The following is an 18,562-nucleotide window of genomic DNA, read 5'->3' as shown; positions in this document are numbered from 1 at the left end:
TTAAAATAATTTATAATACGTATCACATGGACAGAGAAATTATACCTGCAATGTACAATACAATTCAAACATTTCTACTCTGTTAGCTTTCAGAATATGTCTTTAATGTTATCCAAAAATTTAACAAATTGAAGCATGGCACTTGCCTTGTTCACAGTTCACTGTTAGATGATTAGATTAGATTTGACCCTGCATGTCAATTCACTACATTAACTTTCAGGTTAAAGTTTCACATTCATAATACTATGGTTCTTAAAAAGCAATTATATATTATATAAATTAAATCATTACAAATCATAAGAACAATCATTACTAATCATAAGAACAATCATTACTAATCATAAGAACAAACATTACAAATCATAACTAATGTTGTAATATATTTACATTACACTTTGATAATACAATTGCTAACTAACAATACAATTGCTAACTCAAAAGGGAATTCAGATATTATTCTCCTGTTGTGGATGGATTTGTTATGACACTGCTCTCACATACCCATTGAGTACTCACTGAGCAAGGCTGGTCATTCCATGACTGAATCATTTCCCAGGCCCAAGACAGATTAATGAAACTGTTGAATACCACACAATCCTCCTCCCCATCAGCATTATTTGGCTCTCCTCTTCTCCAGAACCTAAGAACCAGTTCAGCAGAAAATTATATCAACATGATATTAGTTCAAGAAACAATACGCTTCAAAACGAAACGACAAGAAGTAACTATTACTCACGTTGTTGGTGATGTTGTTCCATCCACCCATTTCCAGAACCCTTCCATCTCTGAGTCAGTCAGACCAATCCATAAGTGCACATCTTTTCCCATTTTGTTTAGAAACACCTGAAAATAACATAGTTGGTATGTTTAGTCTGTCTGTCTGTCTGTCTGTCTGTCTGTCTGTCTGTCTGTCGGTCGGTCGGTCGGTCGGTCTGTTTCTCTCTCTCATTCGTTATTTCCCCCATTCTTTCTGCTCCTCCACTCTCTCACCTGTTCCTCTCTACTGTTTATGATCACCAGGTCGGCTCCTCCCCTTATATAGTCTGCTCTGCTCTCAGTCCAAGTTTTACTCTCTGTTGAAAGGTAATAACAGCTACAGTAGCAGTCCAAAGTTTGGACACACCTACTCATTCCAGGGTTTTTCTTTATTTTTACTAGTTTCTACATTGTAGAATAATGGTGAAGACATCACAACTAGGGAATAACACATATGGAATAATGTAGTAACCAAAAAAGTGTTAAACAAATCAAAATACATTTTATATTTTTGCGTCTTCAAAGTAGCCATCCTTTGCCTTGATGACAGCTTTGCACACTGCTTGAGCTCCCGTTCCTCTTATAGAATATTTGCTCAAAAGCACTGTGGAGCCCCTGCACCTACAGTACCTGCACCCAAAATGAGTACCGTTACCGATTTCAGTCTAAGTCAAGCGCTGCACATACATACACTCAGACAGACAGACAGACAGACACACACACACACGTTGAAGTTAGTAAATCAAATCAAATCAAATCAAATGTATTTATATAGCCCTTCGTACATCAGCTGATATCTCAAAGTGCTGTACAGAATCCCAGCCTAAAACCCCAAACAGCAAGCAATGCAGGTGTAGAAGCACGGTGGCTAGGAAAAACTCCATAGAAAGGCCAAAACCTAGGAAGAAACCGAGAGAGGAACCAGGCTATGTGGGGTGGCCAGTCCTCTTCTGGCTGTGCTGGGTGGAGATTATAACAGAACATGGCTAATATGTTCAAATGTTCATAAATGACCAGCATGGTCGAATAATAATAAGGCAGAACAGTTGAAACTGGAGCAGCAGCACGGTCAGGTGGGCTGGGGACAGCAAGGAGTCATCATGTCAGGTAGTCCTGGGGCATGGTCCTAGGGCTCAGGTCCTCCGAGAGAGAGAAAGAAAGAGAGAATTAGAGAGAGCATATGTGGGGTGGCCAGTCCTCTTCTGGCTGTGCCGGGTGGAGATTATAACAGAACATGGCCAAGATGTTCAAATGTTCATAAATGACCAGCATGGTCGAATAATAATAAGGCAGAACAGTTGAAACTGGAGCAGCAGCACGGCCAGGTGGACTGGGGACAGCAAGGGGTCATCATGTCAGGTAGTCCTGGGGCATGGTCCTAGGGCTCAGGTCCTCCGAGAGAGAGAAAGAAAGAGAGAAAGAGTGAATTAGAGAACGCACACTTAGATTCACACAGGACACCGAATAGGACAGGAGAAGTACTCCAGATATAACAAACTGACCCTAGCCCCCCGACACATAAACTACTGCAACATAAATACTGGAGACTGAGACAGGAGGGGTCAGGAGACACTGTGGCCCCATCCGAGGACACCCCCGGACAGGGCCAAACAGGAAGTATATAACCCCACCCACTTTGCCAAACCACAGCCCCCACACCACTAGAGGGATATCTTCAACCACCAACTTACCATCCTGAGACAAGGCTGAGTATAGCCCACAAAGATAGTACCTTATAGTACCTTATTTGCGGTGTGTGGCCTCCCTCTCTACTACTTTCTGAAGATGTGGTGACTAGTCTGTGACTGTGACAGACTGATTATTCACATGACTGATTGTTGCCTAAGTAAGAGGTGAGAAGGAGGGACTGCCATGCAAAGGTTCTTCGGGCTGAGGAAACCAAACTCAAGCATTGTCATAAGAACTCTGTTGGGGACTATGTGTGTTTTCATGTCTGCATTTGCTCTACTGTAGATTACTGTGAGTGCACAATCATGTTTTATGTAACTTTGAAGGCAAGATTAAAATGTAGGTCAATGGACCTTGCACATTGTCACACATAATATTAAATCGCATGCATATGCATGCAGCATGATAATAAAACAATGAAAGCCGAATTACTTGGTCTAAAGTGCAGAAGTATGAAAAATAATATTCTTAGAATGAGAATAACGGAGGATGAAAATGAAAACTATCAGTCAAAGGAGGAAAAAGTTGTCAATGAAACGTCAACTCAAGATAACGGACGAACAGTTGGAAATGATTTACAAAAAGCTCACTGTTTCGGTGGCTGAGCAGAGGGAAAGCCCCGTCTGATCGTAGCTATGCTGACCCAATACAAAATGAAAATTGCCATGTTACAACAAGGTAGGGAATTGAAGCACACCCCATTCTCTATTAATGAACAATTTCCTCATAAAATAGTGCCCTGTAGCCTACTTTCAAAAGGCTCCAAGCAGAGAAGCAGATGTTTTTGTAAATTTTATTTCACCTTTATTTAACCAGATAGGCCAGTTGAGAACAAGTTCTCATTTACAAGTGTGACCTGGCCAAGATAAAGCAAAGCAGTGCGACACAAACAATAACACAGAGTTATACATGGGATAAACAAACATACAGTCAATAATAGAGGGGAAACATCTATATACAATGTGTGCAAATGAGGTGAGATTAGGGAGGTAAGGCAATAAATAGGCCATAGTGGTGAAGTAATTACAATTTAGCAATTAAACACTGGAGTGATAGATGTGCAGAAGATGAATGTGCAAGTAGAGATACTAGGGTGCAAAAGAAAAAACAATATGGGGATGAGGTAGTTGGATGGGCTATTTACAGGTGCAGTGATCTGTGAGCTGCTATGACAGCTTATGCTTAAAGTTAGTGAGGGAGAAATGAGTCTCCAGCTTCAGTGATTTTTTTCTATTTGTTCCAGTCATTGGCAGCAGAGAACTGGAAGGAAAGGTGGCCAAGGGAGGAATTGGCATTGGGGGTGACCAGTAAAATATACCTGCTGGAGCACGTGCTACGGGTGGGTGCTGTTATGGTGACCAGTGAGCTGAAATAAGGCGGGGCTTTACCTAGCAAGGACTTATAGATGACCTGGAGCCAGTGGGTTTGGCGATGAATATGTTGTGTGGACCAGCCAACAAGAGCATACAGGTCGCAGTGGTGGGTAGTATATGGGGTTTTGGTGACAAAATGGATGGCACTGTGATAGACTGCATCCAATTTGCTGAGTAGAGTGTTGGAGGATATTTTATAAATGACATCACCGAAGTCAAGGATCAGTAGAATAATCTGTTTTAAGAGGGTATGTTTGGCAGCATGAGTGAAGGATGCTTTGTTGCGAAATAGAAAGTCGATTCTAGATTTCATTTTGAATTGGAGATGCTTAATGTGAGTCTGGAAGGAGAGTTTACAGTCTAACCAGACACCTAGGTATTTGTAATTGTCCACATATTGTAAATCAGAACCATCCAGAGTAGTGATGCTGGACGGGCAGGCAGGTCTGCGCAGCGATTGGCTTGAAGAGCATGCATTTAGTTTAGAATTTAGAATTCAGCATTTAGATTTATCATTTAGAATGTTCTTCTAATGGTGGATAAATGATATGTAAACAAGGACTCGAAGATTACAACGTGGCCGTGAGCGATAGCTACCTCCCGTTGAAGTAGTCGCCGATGCATATTTACACAGTATAAATATGGATTTTTTTTATATTTTTTTTTTACAAAAACTTTTTTTTGCATGAACGACTTTTTTAATTTATGTTTTTATTCATGCAGTATGGAACTGTGGGCTATGTGGACTTAAAATACAGTTGGATTCATGGTAATGCAGAATGGGTATGATGAACTTATCATTTTTCAGTCATTAGGGCAACATGGAATCTGTGTTCTATTTTCCTTCTATCCCTTTTTTTCGGGGACAACAGGACATAATGATGACTACTTCAAACAGTTTTTGCATGTATTTACATTTGGAGAAAATTGTACATTAGTTGTGATATATTTAGGTTGTTTTTCTTGTTTAAATGAATGTCCAAATTGTAGAGGTCGAACAATTGAATCCAATGAACTGATATAGGCTGGGCCTGACATGCTTATAGCCTGACATGCTTATTAGGAAAACTTTCAAACATGAGCATGCATGTATGATAAAGGATTTATTATTTATAAATATGATCTATTATTGTTACTCATTTCTTTAGGCTAGACGATCCTAAAATATTTGTAATTAGCCCTTTTATAAAATAAATCCTCAAGATAATGATGTTATCATGGACTGCCCATTATTTCCTCTGATAACGCACATTTAGCGGCAAGGGTTTGCCTGAGGACGCAAAGGTGTGTCACTGATTCAGGGGGTGGTCACTGATGGTCTTAAAGTGACAACAGAACTAGATATGGGGGGATTGGTTTTATGGGTGGAATATTAGGACAAAAGGAGGTTATACATTTGCAGATAAGCAGTATCCTACCTTTTATAGGAAAGGTTTTCATTTTTAGCTCACAATCTGTGGATAATTATACGATTCGATAGGTTAAAAAATGTTGTAAGACATCACAGCACAATTGAAAAATATATGGCACATGGAAACCAAACGAGTGTGGTCTATGGTGATAGGTGGGATGGGCTGAGAGTGGCTGAGGGTTGGGATTGAAGAGTTTATGTTTGGTAATGTGCTATTGTTATGTGACTACTTTATATAAAAGTACCATGTATGTCAAATGTATATGTCAAATGTATATGTCAAATATATATGTAAAATGTATATGTCAAATGTATATGTCAAATGTATGTATATGCAGCAAAAAAGCTGTTAAGAAAAATGAAGATATGTGTCCCCTGAAGAGGGGGGTTGGTGGAAGGGTAAATAAAACATGTTAAAAAGTTAAAGTGCGTCGCAGCCTCTCCCTGTGTGTATACTCGTGCACATAGACTGGGCCATGATCACACGAACCCCAACGCGGTCATAACCAACGCAATCATAACTGCTAGAACATGAGGTTGATCACCGAATGTGGAGTTGAAACACAAGCTAATGTGTATAAAGTTAAATTGTCTTTCAAATTAACTTTAAAACAGATCATTGATAAAGATTGTGTTTTCTGATTGTTATCCATTGGGGTGGTGTGTGTCTGTGCCAGCAAGTGTGTGTTCTTACCGGATCTCTGTCCTCTCTTTGTCCAAACCTATTTCCAGATAGTTTTAGCTAACAGTCTAGGTCTATCCTGGTAAGTCAGGCTCTGAGACAAACAGCTTCACAGAAATCACCTTACAGTAAATGAATGATCTGAGCTTGTGCTGGGTCTAACGGAAATGTAGAATACCCACAGAGACAAACTCTGTCTTGAAGCTAACCTCCTTCACTGGGTGCATCTCAATAGTCCTCAGTGGCTTCCTCTCCTCTGCTTCAAATGCACTGATCTGAAACACGGGACAGGTGAAAGCAACATTGTGGATTTATTCAGTTTTTTACCCACATGAATTCAGATGAAGGAAAGGAGACTATTGAGATTCAAGAACTGTTTGACCCAGCGTGCACTGACCCTCAACGCCCACACATGAATTGGTCAATATCCCCCACACTCACTCTCTCCCAATCCTTGTGAGTTTGTTTCCCCAATGCCAGAATAAAATATTGTGTACATGCCATAACTTATTAATATAACTTTAAAACTATTAGGTGTGTTTTATATGGTGACAGACTTACAAATACGTACAGTTGAAGTCGGAACGTTACATACACTTAGGTTGGAGTCATTAAAACTCATTTTTCAACCACTCCACAAATTTCTTGTTAACAAATTACAGTTTTGACAAGTCGATTAGGACATCTACTTTGTGCATTACACAAGTAATTTTTCCAACAATTGTTTACAGACAGATTATTTCACTTATAATTCAATGTATCACAATTCCAGTGGGTCAGAGGTTTACATACAGTAAGTTGACTGTGCCATAAAACAGCTTGGAAAATTACAGAAAATGATGTCATGGCTTGAGAAGCTTCTGATAGGCTAATTGACATCATTTGTGTCAATCGGAGGTGTACCTGTTTATGTATTTCAAGGCCTAACTTCAAACTCAGTGCCTCTTTGCTTGACATCTTGGGAAAATCGAATGAAATCAGCCAAGACTTCAGAAAAACAATTGTAGACGTCCACAAGACTGGTTCATCCTTGCAAGCGCCTGACGGTACCACGTTCATCTGTACAAACAATAGTACGCAAGTATAAATACCATGGGACCATGCAGCGGTCATACAGCTGTCACGTCCTGACCATAGGAAGCCTTTATTTTCTATGGTAGAAAAAATCAGGGCGTGACTAGGGATTTAGTCTAGTTTATATTTTCTATGTGAGGTTCTAGTTTATTTTTTCTATGTTGGTGTTTTGGTGTGATTCTCAATTAGAGGCAGCTGGCTATCGTTGTCTCTAATTGGGGATCATACTTAAGTAGCATTTCTTCCACCTGTGGGTTATGGGATATTGTTTATGTTTAGTTGCCTGTTAGCACTGCATTGTCGCAAGCGGTGAGGGAAGGACAGCGACGACCCCAGGGTTCGCAGCCATAACGCAAGCCCAAAAGACAGCCCAATTTTTGGGGGGGGTGGCACAAGGGGGGTCGGCACACAGGGGGGTGAGTCAGAGACGAGGAGGAATATTGGGACAGATTGAGCGAGGAGTGGTTGGTGAAAGTTGAGGAGAGTGATGAGAGATAGCTGTTGGTTTGGCTGGAGAGGCCCTGAGGAGCGTGTTAGCCTTCCGATGCCACCTGTGTCAGCTCTCTGCACTCGCTTTGAGGAGAGTGTCATCGTTCCGGTACAATGTGTGCCGGTTCTACACACAGTGTCTCAAGTGCGCCTCCACAGCCCGGTACGTCCTGTGCAACCTCCCCGCACTTGCCGGGCGAGGTGTGTCATTGAACCCGTACCAAGGATGCTGGCTATACGCACCAGGTCTCCAGTACCTCTCCACAGCCTGGTACATCCTGTGCCTGCTCCTCACACTCTCCCTCAAGTGCGTCTTCCCAGTCAGGTACCTCCTGTGCCTGCTTCTCGCACTTTCCCTGAAGTGCGTGTCCCCAGTCCAGTACGTCCTGTGCCTCCTCCCCACACTCGCACTGAGGTGCGAGGTCCAATCCAGGTACAGTGTTCAGCCTGGATCCATGGCTGGATCAGCGGTATGAGCGGGTTCTTCTGCACGCACCAGAGCCACCACCAAAGATGGGGGATCCGAGAGCTGAGCGGGTTCTTCGTCCCGCACCAGAGCCGCCACCAACACTAGACACCCCCCATTTCTATTGTAGAGTAGGTCAGGGCGTGACTAGGGATTTAGTCTAGTTTATATTTTCTATGTGGGGTTCTAGTTTGTTTTTTCTATGTTGGCGTTTTGGTGTGATTCCCAATTAGAGGCAGCTGGCTATCTTTGTCTCTAATTGGGGATCATACTTAAGTAGCATTTTTTCCACCTGTGGGTTATGGGATATTGTTTATGTTTAGTTGCCTGTTAGCACTGCATTGTCGTCACGGTTGGTTTTTATTGTTTTGTTTTGTCTTTGCTTAAAACCTCAAGTGACTCCCCATCCCGCATGAGGGAGCGTAATCATCGACTGACACTAATTAGCATAATGCAACAGACATAAATATTCCTAGTCATGAAAATCACAAGTGAAATATATTGAGACACAGTTTATCCTTTTGTTAATCACCCTGTCATCTCACATTTTCAAAATATGTTTTACAGCCAAAGCCAGACAAGCATTTGTGTAAGTTTATCGATAGCCTAGCATAGCATTTTGTCCAGCTAGCAGCAGGTAACTTGGTCACGGAAATCAGAAAAGCAATCAAATTAAATCGTTTCCCTTTGATGAGCTTCGGATGTTTTCACTCACGAGACTCCCAGTTAGATAGCCAATGTTCCTTTTTTCCAAAAATATTATTTTTGTAGGTGAAATAGCTCCGTTTGTTCTTCATGTTTGGCTGAGAAATCGCCCGGAAATTGCAGTCAGGAAAACGTCGAAAAATATTCCAAATTAGCTCCATAATTTCGACAGAAACATGGCAAATGTTGTTTATAATCAATCCTCAAGGTGTTTTTCAAATATCTATTTGATAATATATCCACCGGGACAATTGGTTTTTCAGTAGGACCGATTGGAATAATGGCTACCTCTGTATTTTACGTGAGAATCACTCTGGGAGCCATCAGGTGACCAGTTGCGCAATGTAGCCGCTTACAGGTATTCTTCAACATAAATGCGTAAAACTACGTCACAATGCTGTAGACACCTTGGGGAACACGGAGAAAAAGTAATCTGGTTGATAGCCCATTCACTGCTCAATAGGGTCGCATTGGAACGCAGCGCTTTCAAAACATGAGGCACTTCCGGATTGGATTTTTCTCAGGCTTTCGCCTGCAATATCAGTTCTGTAATACTCACAGACAATATTTTTACAGTTTTGGAAACTTTAGAGTGTTTTCTAACATAAGCTGTCAATTATATGCATATTCTAGCATCTTGTCCTGACAAAGTATCCCGTTTACTACGGAAATGTTATTTTTCCAAAAATGAAAATAATGCCCCCTCGTCACAAAAGGGTATTAAGTTTCACTTTATTCATTAAAATTATGTGGAACTCATTGTACGCTGGGCCTTGATCCGACATTCATTATTATGAACATCGTGACAACAGCTCAGGAAGGAGAAACTGTCTGTCTCCTAGAGATGAACATACATTGGTGTGAAAAGTGCAAATGAATCCCTAATCAACAGCAAAGGACCTTGTGAAGATGCTGGAGGAAACAGGTACCAAAGTATCTATATCCATAGTAAAACGAGTCCTATATTGACATAACCTGAAAGGCCGCTCAGCAAGGAAGAAGCCACTGCTCCAAAACCACCATAAAAAAGCCAGACTACAGTTTGCAACTGCACATGGGGACAAAGATTGTCGTTTTTGGAGAAATGTCTGCTGGTCTGATGAAACAAAAATAGAACTGTTTGGCCATAATGACCATTGTTATGTTTGGAGGAAAAAGGGGGAGGCTTGCAAGCCGAAGAACACCATCCCAACCGTGAAGCACGGGGATGGCAGCATTATGTGTGGGGGTGCTTTGCTGCAGGAGAGACTGATGAAGTTCACAAAATAGATGGCATCCTGAGGATTGAAAATTGTGGAAATATTGAAGCAACAGCTCAAGACATCAGTCAGGAAGTTACAGCTTTGGTTTTCGGTCAAATGGGTCTTCCAAATGGACCATGACCTCAAGCATACTTCCAAAGTTGTGGCAAAATGGCTTAAGGACAACAAAGTCAAGGTATTGGAGTGGCCATCACAAAGCACTAACCTCAATCCTATAGAGAATTTGTGGGCAGAACTGAAAAAGCATGTGCGAGCAAGGAGGCCTACAAACTTGATTCAGTTACACCAGCTCTGTCAGGAGGAATGGGCCAAAATTCACCCAACATATTGTGGGAAGCTTGTGGAAGGCTACCCGAAACGTTTGAACCAAGTTAAACTATTTAAAGGCAATGCTACCAAATACTAATTGAGTGGATGTAAACTTCTGACCCATGGAAATGTGATGAAATAAATTAAATCTGAAGTAAATGATTCTCTCTACTATTATTCTGACATTTCACATTCTTAAAATGAAGAGGGGATCCTAACTGACATAAGACAGGGAATTCGTACTAGGACTAAATGTCAGGAATTGTGAAAAACTGAGTTTAAATGTATTTGGCGAAGAAGGTGTATGTAAACACCCGACTTCAACTGTAATATGCAACAACAAAAAACAATCAATGCATTTACTTTCAGAATGCTGGATACAATAATAGAATAATTTAGGACACAATGAATTAAATCACTGCTGTTCTCTTTAGTTTATTAATTATACACTGAGTGTACATAACATTTGGAAAACCTTCCTAATATTGTATTTTATCGGCTGTGGTCTTCAACCACACAGACAGACAGTAACAGCAATTCTGTCCTCCTCTACTACCATTTCCAGGAAATAATTTGGTTCCAATTCAAAAGGAATTTGTTTCGTGTGAAATGTGTCATTACTACATAGAAAGACAACGTATGATGATATTGAACATGATTCTGATTGATTTATAAAACATGGCAGCGTTTGCAACGTTTCATACATACTTCTAACAGGTGATAATATTATACATGTCTTTAGTACTAGCAGTGTGTTAGTGTCAGCAACATGTCTCCATGTCCCCTCTGTATGTAGTACATCTTTCATTTGAGTACACATTTATTCCCATTTATATCCAACAGCAATGTGTTTCCTTTTCTCAGTGCAATGTGTTGACGTCTGTGTTGATAAATGTCCCTATGTCCCCATCGCAGTTTTTTATAATGTCTTGAAAAGGCTGGTCATGGCTCACAACACCATTATCCCAGAAACCCTAGACCCACTCCAATTTGCATACTACCCCAACAGATCCACAGTGTATGTAATCTCTGTTGCACTGCACACTGCCCTTTCCTACCTGGACAAAAGGAACACCTACGTGAGAATGCTATTCATTGACGACAGCTCAGCATTCAACACCATAGTGCCCTCAAAGCTCATCACTAAGCTAAGGACCCTGGCACTCAATACTTCCCTCTGCAACTGGATCCTGGTCTTCCTGACGGGCCTCCCCCAGGTGGTGAGGGTAGGCAACAACACAACTGCAATGCTGATCCTCAACAAGGGGGCCCCATAGGGTGCGTGCTTAGTCTCCTCCTGTACACCATAATTAAGTTTGCCGACGATACAATAGTGGTTGGCCTGATCACCGACAACAACTAGACAGCCTATAGGGAGGAGGTCAGAGACCTGGCCGTGTGGTGGCAGGATAACAACCTCTCCCGCAACACAATCAAGACAAAGGAGATGATTGTCGACTACAGGAAAAGGAGGACAGAGCACGACCCCATTCTCATCAACAGGGCTGTGGTGGAGCAGGTTGAGAGCTTTAAGTTCCTTGGTGTCCACATCCCCAACAACCTTTCATGGTCCAAACACACCAAGACAGTCTTGAACAGGGCACGACAAAGCCTTGGCATGGGTCCTCAGATCCGACTACAAGGCACTACAGAGGGCAGTGCGTACGGCCCAGTACATCACTGGTGCCAAGCTTTTATCCCCAAGATAAGACTCCTTAATAGCTAATCAAATGGCTAACCAGACTATCTGCATTTGCAAATTGAAATGAGGTGACAAATGTGTTTAGGCACTCTATGAGAGAGAGAGAGAGAGAGAGAGAGAGAGAGAGAGAGAGAGAGAGAGAGAGAGAGAGAGAGAGAGAGAGAGAGAGAGAGAGAGAGAGAGAGAGAGAGAGAGAGAGAGAGAGAGAGTTCTGTTCCCCAACATCCATATAAAGAAACACAACAAAATTCAATGGGGAATAAAATACAGTGACAGTTGTATTTTCACTTTGGTTTAAAAACAGTTTATAATATGTATCACATAGACAGAGAAATTATGCCTGCAATGTACAATACAATTCTAACATGTATTTTCTGTTAGCTTTCAAAATATGTATTTAATATAATCCACTAGGAGCTAAAATGAATTAGTAAGTAGCCTATAATTATCATCCCATCTGACAAAGAAATAAACACAAATTGAAGCATGGCACTTGCCTTGCCTTGTTAGATGATTAGATTAGATTTGACCCTGCATGTCAATTCACTACATTAACTTTCAGGTTAAAGTTTCACATTCATAATACTATGATTCTTTATAATTAATTCTATATTATATAAATTAAATTATTCCAAATCATAACTACAATCATTACTAATCATAAGAACAATCATTACTAATCCTAAGAACAATCATTACTAATCCTAAAACAATCATTACTAATCATAAGAACAATCATTACAAATCATAACTAATGTTATAATTGATTTAAATTACACTTCAACAATAATCTGTGATAATACAATTGCTAACTAACAATACAATTGCTAACTCAGAAGGGAATTCAGATATTATTCTCCTGTTGTGGATGGATTTGTTATGACACTGCTCTCACATACCCATTGAGTACTCACTGAGCAAGGCTGGTCATTCCATGACTGAATCATTTCCCAGGCCCAAGACAGATTAATGAAACTGTTGAATACCACACAATCCTCCTCCCCATCAGCATTATTTGGCTCTCCTCTTCTCCAGAACCTAAGAACCAGTTCAGCAGAAAATTATATCAACATGATATTAGTTCAAGAAACAATACGCTTCAAAACGAAACGACAAGAAGTAACTATTACTCACGTTGTTGGTGATGTTGTTCCATCCACCCATTTCCAGAACCCTTCCATCTCTGAGTCAGTCAGACCAATCCAGAAGTGCACATCTTTTTCCATTTTGTTTAGAAACACCTGAAAATAACATAGTTGGTATGTTTAGTCTGTCTGTCTGTCTGTCTGTCTGTCTGTCTGTCTGTCTGTCTGTCTGTCTGTCTGTCTGTCTGTTTGTCTGTCTGTCTGTCTGTCTCTCTCTCTCTCTCTCTGTCTGTCAGTTTCACTCTCTCATTCGTTATTTCCCCCTTTCCTTCTGCTCCTCCTCTCTCTCACCTGTTCCTCTCTGCTGTTTATGATCACCAGGTCTGCCCCTCCCCTTATACAGTCTGCTCTGCTCTCAGTCCAAGTTTTACTCTCTGTTGAAAGGTAATAGCAGCTAGATCCGAATCTCCTCCAACCTCCAGGGCAGCATCCTGCAGAAAGAAAGTACAGTGATGAATATAGTCATACATACAGAAAACGACTTTCAACATGTCATAATCAACTCTAATTCACAGTTATTATCATGGAATTGATACTCACCCAGTTCTTCTGATATCTTTTTCTCCTGCTCTGAAATTTTCCTTTGTAACTGGTCTCTCTCTCTAGTTATGGTATTATAATGAGTTTGTGACTGGTCTCTTTCTTTAGTCAAGCGTTTATAACTGATCTGTAACTGGTCTCTCTCCCTCTCCAACTGTTCTTTCTCTTTAGTCAGGTTTTCATAACTAGTCTGAAGCTCTGTGGTGCGGTTGGCTGTTAGGAGATACTGAGTTCTGGACAGTTGATTGTAGTCATCGTCATCTGTGACGGAAGAGAGAGCTGTTATCCTTCTGTTGTTAACCTTCATACGCACGCATAACTGCACTCAACCTAAAGCCCAACATGTGAGAATGGAATACTCACAGAGCACAGAGAGACCTATGACTGTGCTTAGTAGGAGAAGGCACAGTAGTCCCAGAGAAACTGTAGCCAGCTTGTAAGGCTGACAGTTCTGATTCTCATGCTTGAGTCCTGCAGGTGTAGAGAAACAAGCGGTTACATACGCCTGACCTCATCCTCATCTATTCTCTTCTACCTCACAAAGCAAGGCTACTCTGATACAATGAGGAATTGATGCTGTGGTCAACAATAATTCTGTCTTCCTTAACTCAGTCCCACTTCCACATGACTGAAAATAAATTCAAACCAGAGGTACAATGCCCCCTCAAATTTGTCATGTAAAAAAAAAAAAAAAAGTAAACTGTACATTTGTTGTTGTTGTTTCTCTATAATACTGCTAGCCACCTAGCAATGTTATGAAGTTGGCTTTAGCTAGCCGAGATAGGTTCCCAATCTCCAAACCTCATAAAAGAGTCAGGAGAGGAGGATACAGACAGCTCAAGAGATATGCTTAGATATGCAGTGATGGATTCGGATTGCTAAACTTTAAATATTATTAATCATTAGTTATAATAGAGACATGAGGTGGTGCCGTAGTCTAGGGTCTACACCAGAGGTTAATGGTTATCTGTAGGAGGAAGGGTTATGGTGGGTGCAATTAAGCTTGGAAAGTAATGAGTGCAGGGAAAACGATCGCATGTGGCAGGCATTGATAAGGGAGAGTGTCACACCCTGATCTGTTTCACCTGTCCTTGTGTTTGTCTCCACCCCCTCCAGGTGTCAATTATTATCCCTGGTGTATTAATCCCTGTGTTTCCTGTCTCTCTGTACCAGTTCGTCATGTTTGCCAATTCAACCAGCTGTTTCCTTGCTCCTATTTTTTTCCCCAGTCTCTTTTGGTTCTAGTCCTCCTGGTTTCGACCCTTGCCATCCTGACTCCGAACCTGCCTGCCTGACCACTCTGCCTTTTCTCTCTTCCTGTGTCTGCATTTGGGTCTCGCCTTGTGTCCTTATAGGGAGAGAGTCGTGGATAAGGGGGCCGAGGTCAGGTCAGGTCACGTTAAGGGAGAAGGAACAGTTTATTGCCCGTATCACTTCGTTTCCTGCCTAGCAAAACAAGATGAAACGTTTAGTGAGAAGGAGGAGACTCCACACAAAGTGGGGTATTTATACCACCACTGGTGGAACCATGTCTTTGTCGATACAGCTGTTCGATCCTCTGGGATGAATTACCTTGGTTTAAGCTTTCACAGTGTCCGTCGAGGTCTTACTCTGATAATTAGAACCTAACGCCAGAAAAATAAAAAATAAATTTTTTACATAGAATTAAGCACATTGATTATGGCTCTAGATTACAGGAAAAAGCTGTTTCAGGTGTTTGACAAATGCTAAATTCTCTGGACGCCCCTGATTCAAACTATCAAATCGTTTTGATTTTCACATTGTTGTTTGTTTTGCTTCAAATGTGTAAATCAAGTAAATGTGTCCCTCTAACGGTTATTCATATTTTCACTGTAGTCTCTTCTCAAGATAGTTTTACCATTTCTACAGCACATTCCACAGCATCCAGATTCCATCCACCATTCCCTCAGATCTATCACCTATGTGTGAATCTGCCATGTCTTTGGACTCTTTAGAGCAGCTCTTATTGTAGGTCTGGTTTACACTTTCTTATTTATTATCAAAGTGTGTGTGTGTGTGTGTGTGTGTGTGTGTGTGTGTGTGTGTGTGTGTGTGTGTGTGTGTGTGTGTGTGTGTGTGTGTGTGTGTGTGTGTGTGTGTGTGTGTGTGTGTGTGTGTGTGTGTGTGTGTGTCAGTCAAGTCATAACTCTCAGTAAGAATCCGTGAAACACACTTACTTGTTCTAGCCAGTGGACTCTGGTGTAAAGTCTCATAACCTGCAGCCAGATCATCACAGTCTTTCACACTGATCTCCTCTACATTGGCATAGATGTCCTCTTCTATCTCCATATCTCAATGATGATGAGGATAATAATGAGTACGGTGTGTATAGTCTGTCGATTTCTTTGTATGCTCTCTGTCTCAGTGATGCTCTGACTTCAGTCCAAATGACAATGAGGTGACAAAGGTCAAGTGTTTATGTAGTGTGTGTGTGTGTGTGTGTGTGTGTGTTTGAGCGTGTGCGTGTGCTTGTGCGTGTGTGTGAGAGTGGTTCCTGTTCCCTATTTGTATAAAGAACAGAAATATATCACAGAGGTGAAATAAGGACAAATTATACAACTTGTCTTCTTTTGTATTTTATTCTAAACCATTATCTTATTGATTACAAAAAGAGTTAAAAAAATAACATTACATTTCATATTTTAGTAAGATAGCAGACACTCTTTACCAAAGCGACTAACAGTCAGTGCATTCGACTAAGGAATGTAACGACAACCACATATCACAGTCTTTGGAAAGAAAATACGTGAAGAATCAGTGCCAGTGAGAAAAGACAAGAGTAATGTGTTATAAGTATTGAGTTAACATAATCATAAAACATAATAATACAATTATTTTATTTACAATCTACGAACCTCAGGGTTAGGGTCAATTAGATTTCAATTCAGTCATTTCCCAAAGCTTTTCTGTTCGGAAAATGTGCAATGTCTGATTACTTCCTGCATTGACTGAGTTTACATGAATTGACCCCAACTCTGATGGACCAGCAGCAGCACAAAGGCTACAATGACTGCTATCTCTACAACTTCCCTAAGATGACCAAAACAATCACAGTGATGACCAGGAGAACCATTAGGATGACAGCAAAGACACTAAAGACTTTGCAAGATCTGGTGCAGAGTCCCGTCTGGGAGGTGGTCTGGTCCTGCTCCAGATCCCAAGTGTTATGGTCTGAACCAGATCGTTCTGAGGGTTGGGAAGGTTCGGAGTCATACTCCCACGAGATGACATCCGAGTTTGTCTATAATGAAACGACAAGAGAGATGACATTTTTTGCTATAATGAAACAACGACACGAGTATTTCTTCTTCTTTTCTTTTTTTTACAAAAAATAATCACAGAAAGAATGTTTCTAAACAGATAATATATAATCTGTTACAAATGATAACATACTATTTGTAGCATAACTATTTTACTATTTATATAATAATATAACTATTGTATTTACTATATGACCTATGACCTAACCTATAAACGCACAACGGCTAATATCAGACGTGTCTCTCTACAAATTCCCTGAGATGCTCAAAATAACAGAAGCAATCGCCAAGAAGACACAAACAACATGAAGACCTTGAAAGCTCTGAGGAGGCGCTCTCTCAGAGACAGTCCCATGTAGCCCGTCTGGTCCAGGAATGTCGCTAGCTCCAGCTCAGGATCCCAGATGATGCGGATCAAATCCGGATTTACAAGGTGGGTACGTTCGGAGTCAAACTCCCCCCGGCCGCCGTTCTCCTTGTGCTCGGTGACATAGGTGGCCTTCACATCCCCCTGCTTCAGCCTGATGATGATGCGGTCCTTGTTGCATAGGCGGTAGCCCAGGGAAAGCCCGTAGTCCTGTCTCACGTAGTCCGGTAGGTCCTCGGCTTTGGAATAGGTCTCTGTGTTCAGGTTGCCCACCTCGAAGTAGCTTTCCCTGCGGTCTCGCGATAGAACTGGGAGAATCTCCTCGAAGTTGCCAAAGTAGTGGAAGCCGAAGTCGCCTCTCTCAGGGTGGCACTTTACCAGCATGTTGCCGTGGTGATTGAACGCCACGCACTCGTTGGCGAACCAGAAGAGGAGCTTGAGGCCGTGTCGGGGGGGAGGACGGCCGAAGCCAGAGTCCTTCAGGTCTTGTATGGTGCTCAGCTGACTACATTCTTCTCTGACAGACCGCACCATCTTGAACTGTAGGGATGATAAAAGATGGGATGGAGAGATAGCTAGAGAGAGAGAGATATTCAGGCATCAGTAGAGTATTAAAACCAATATCAAAAAAACGGTTTCCAAACAAGTAGGTTGCTAATAACACCCACCAACAGATAATAATGTTCGTATCACACTGTTGCATAGATAAACTCTACGCACACGCAAGCATGGACACACTAACATACATACACTCACACACAGACCCACACACGCAAGAACGGACACACACACACACACACACACTCACACACACACACACACACACACACACACACACACACACACACACACACACACACACACACACACACACACACACACACACACACACACACACACACACACACACACACACACACACACATCACACACACACACACTAGCATAGATACACTCACACACAGACCCACACACACGTTGAAATTAGTACCTTATTTACGGTGTGTGGCCTCTCTCTCCACTACTTTCTGAATATGTGGTGACTAGTCTGCCACTGCTAGACTGGTTATTCAAGTAGATTTATGCAACTGACTGATAGTTGCCTAGGTAACAGTAGGAGGGACTACCATGGGTTCAAGCTGAGGAAACAAAACTGAAACGTTATTAGAACCTTGATCTGGACTTCGTGTGTTTTCATGTCTGCATTTAGCGCTACTGTAAATTACTGCGAGTGCACAATAATGTTTTATGTAACTTTTAACCCAGCATGAATTTGAAGGCAATGTTAAAATGTATGTCAATGCACCTTGA

At 41.4% G+C, this 18,562-nt stretch overlaps 3 protein-coding genes across 4 annotated transcripts in view; all 3 read right to left on the bottom strand.

Annotated features, from left to right (window-relative positions):
• The window catches only part of LOC135506716 (C-type lectin domain family 4 member E-like), a 5,752-nt gene extending 3,419 nt beyond the window's left edge, over positions 1 to 2,333 (bottom strand). Inside the window, exons 1-4 of one of the 2 annotated variants that reach the window (XM_064926055.1) lie at positions 1,257 to 2,333; positions 991 to 1,073; positions 737 to 843; positions 517 to 640 (exon numbers count right to left, since the gene is read on the bottom strand). The gene's annotated coding sequence lies outside the window, so the exon portion shown is untranslated. Of the gene's footprint in view, positions 1 to 516; positions 641 to 736; positions 844 to 990 lie in introns of both variants that reach the window. The other variant, XM_064926056.1, reaches the window with a different exon arrangement.
• A 9,838-nt stretch (positions 2,334 to 12,171) lies between these two features.
• LOC135506713 (C-type lectin domain family 4 member C-like) lies at positions 12,172 to 15,996 on the bottom strand. The gene is made up of 6 exons (XM_064926052.1): positions 15,802 to 15,996; positions 13,967 to 14,074; positions 13,604 to 13,864; positions 13,355 to 13,494; positions 13,053 to 13,159; positions 12,172 to 12,956 (listed from the first exon to the last, which is right to left on the bottom strand). Exons 1-6 carry the CDS (start codon positions 15,911 to 15,913, stop codon positions 12,770 to 12,772), a joined length of 915 nt encoding a protein of 304 aa, XP_064782124.1. The 5' UTR covers positions 15,914 to 15,996; the 3' UTR covers positions 12,172 to 12,769.
• Positions 15,997 to 16,184: 188 nt separating this feature from the next.
• Positions 16,185 to 18,343, bottom strand: LOC135506711 (uncharacterized). Its single transcript, XM_064926050.1, has 3 exons — positions 18,243 to 18,343; positions 17,198 to 17,826; positions 16,185 to 16,865 (listed from the first exon to the last, which is right to left on the bottom strand). Exons 2-3 carry the CDS (start codon positions 17,783 to 17,785, stop codon positions 16,644 to 16,646), a joined length of 810 nt encoding a protein of 269 aa, XP_064782122.1. The 5' UTR covers positions 17,786 to 17,826; positions 18,243 to 18,343; the 3' UTR covers positions 16,185 to 16,643.
• Positions 18,344 to 18,562: the final 219 nt, after the last annotated feature.

Source organism: Oncorhynchus masou, chromosome 20, assembly GCF_036934945.1.
Source record: "Oncorhynchus masou masou isolate Uvic2021 chromosome 20, UVic_Omas_1.1, whole genome shotgun sequence".
NCBI classification, from domain to species: Eukaryota; Metazoa; Chordata; class Actinopteri; order Salmoniformes; family Salmonidae; genus Oncorhynchus; species Oncorhynchus masou.
Note: the sequence above shows the minus strand (reverse complement) of the source record. Positions and strands in the feature narration are given on the sequence as shown.

What these genes read in the sequence shown, in the direction of transcription:
- LOC135506713 (XM_064926052.1), bottom strand. Translation starts at nt 15,913, where the DNA reads ATGGAGATAGAAGAGGACATCTATGCCAATGTAGAGGAGATCAGTGTG. An exon ending in AAAGATATCAGAAGAACTGG is followed by an intron (nt 13,495 to 13,603) that starts GTGAGTATCAAT and finishes TTCTTTCTGCAG; the next exon opens with GATGCTGCCCTGGAGGTTGG. An exon ending in TAAACAGCAGAGAGGAACAG is followed by an intron (nt 13,160 to 13,354) that starts GTGAGAGAGAGG and finishes TGTTATTTTCAG; the next exon opens with GTGTTTCTAAACAAAATGGA.
- LOC135506711 (XM_064926050.1), bottom strand. Translation starts at nt 17,785, where the DNA reads ATGGTGCGGTCTGTCAGAGAAGAATGTAGTCAGCTGAGCACCATACAA. An exon ending in GCCTCCTCAGAGCTTTCAAG is followed by an intron (nt 16,866 to 17,197) that starts GTCTTCATGTTG and finishes GTTTCATTATAG; the next exon opens with ACAAACTCGGATGTCATCTC.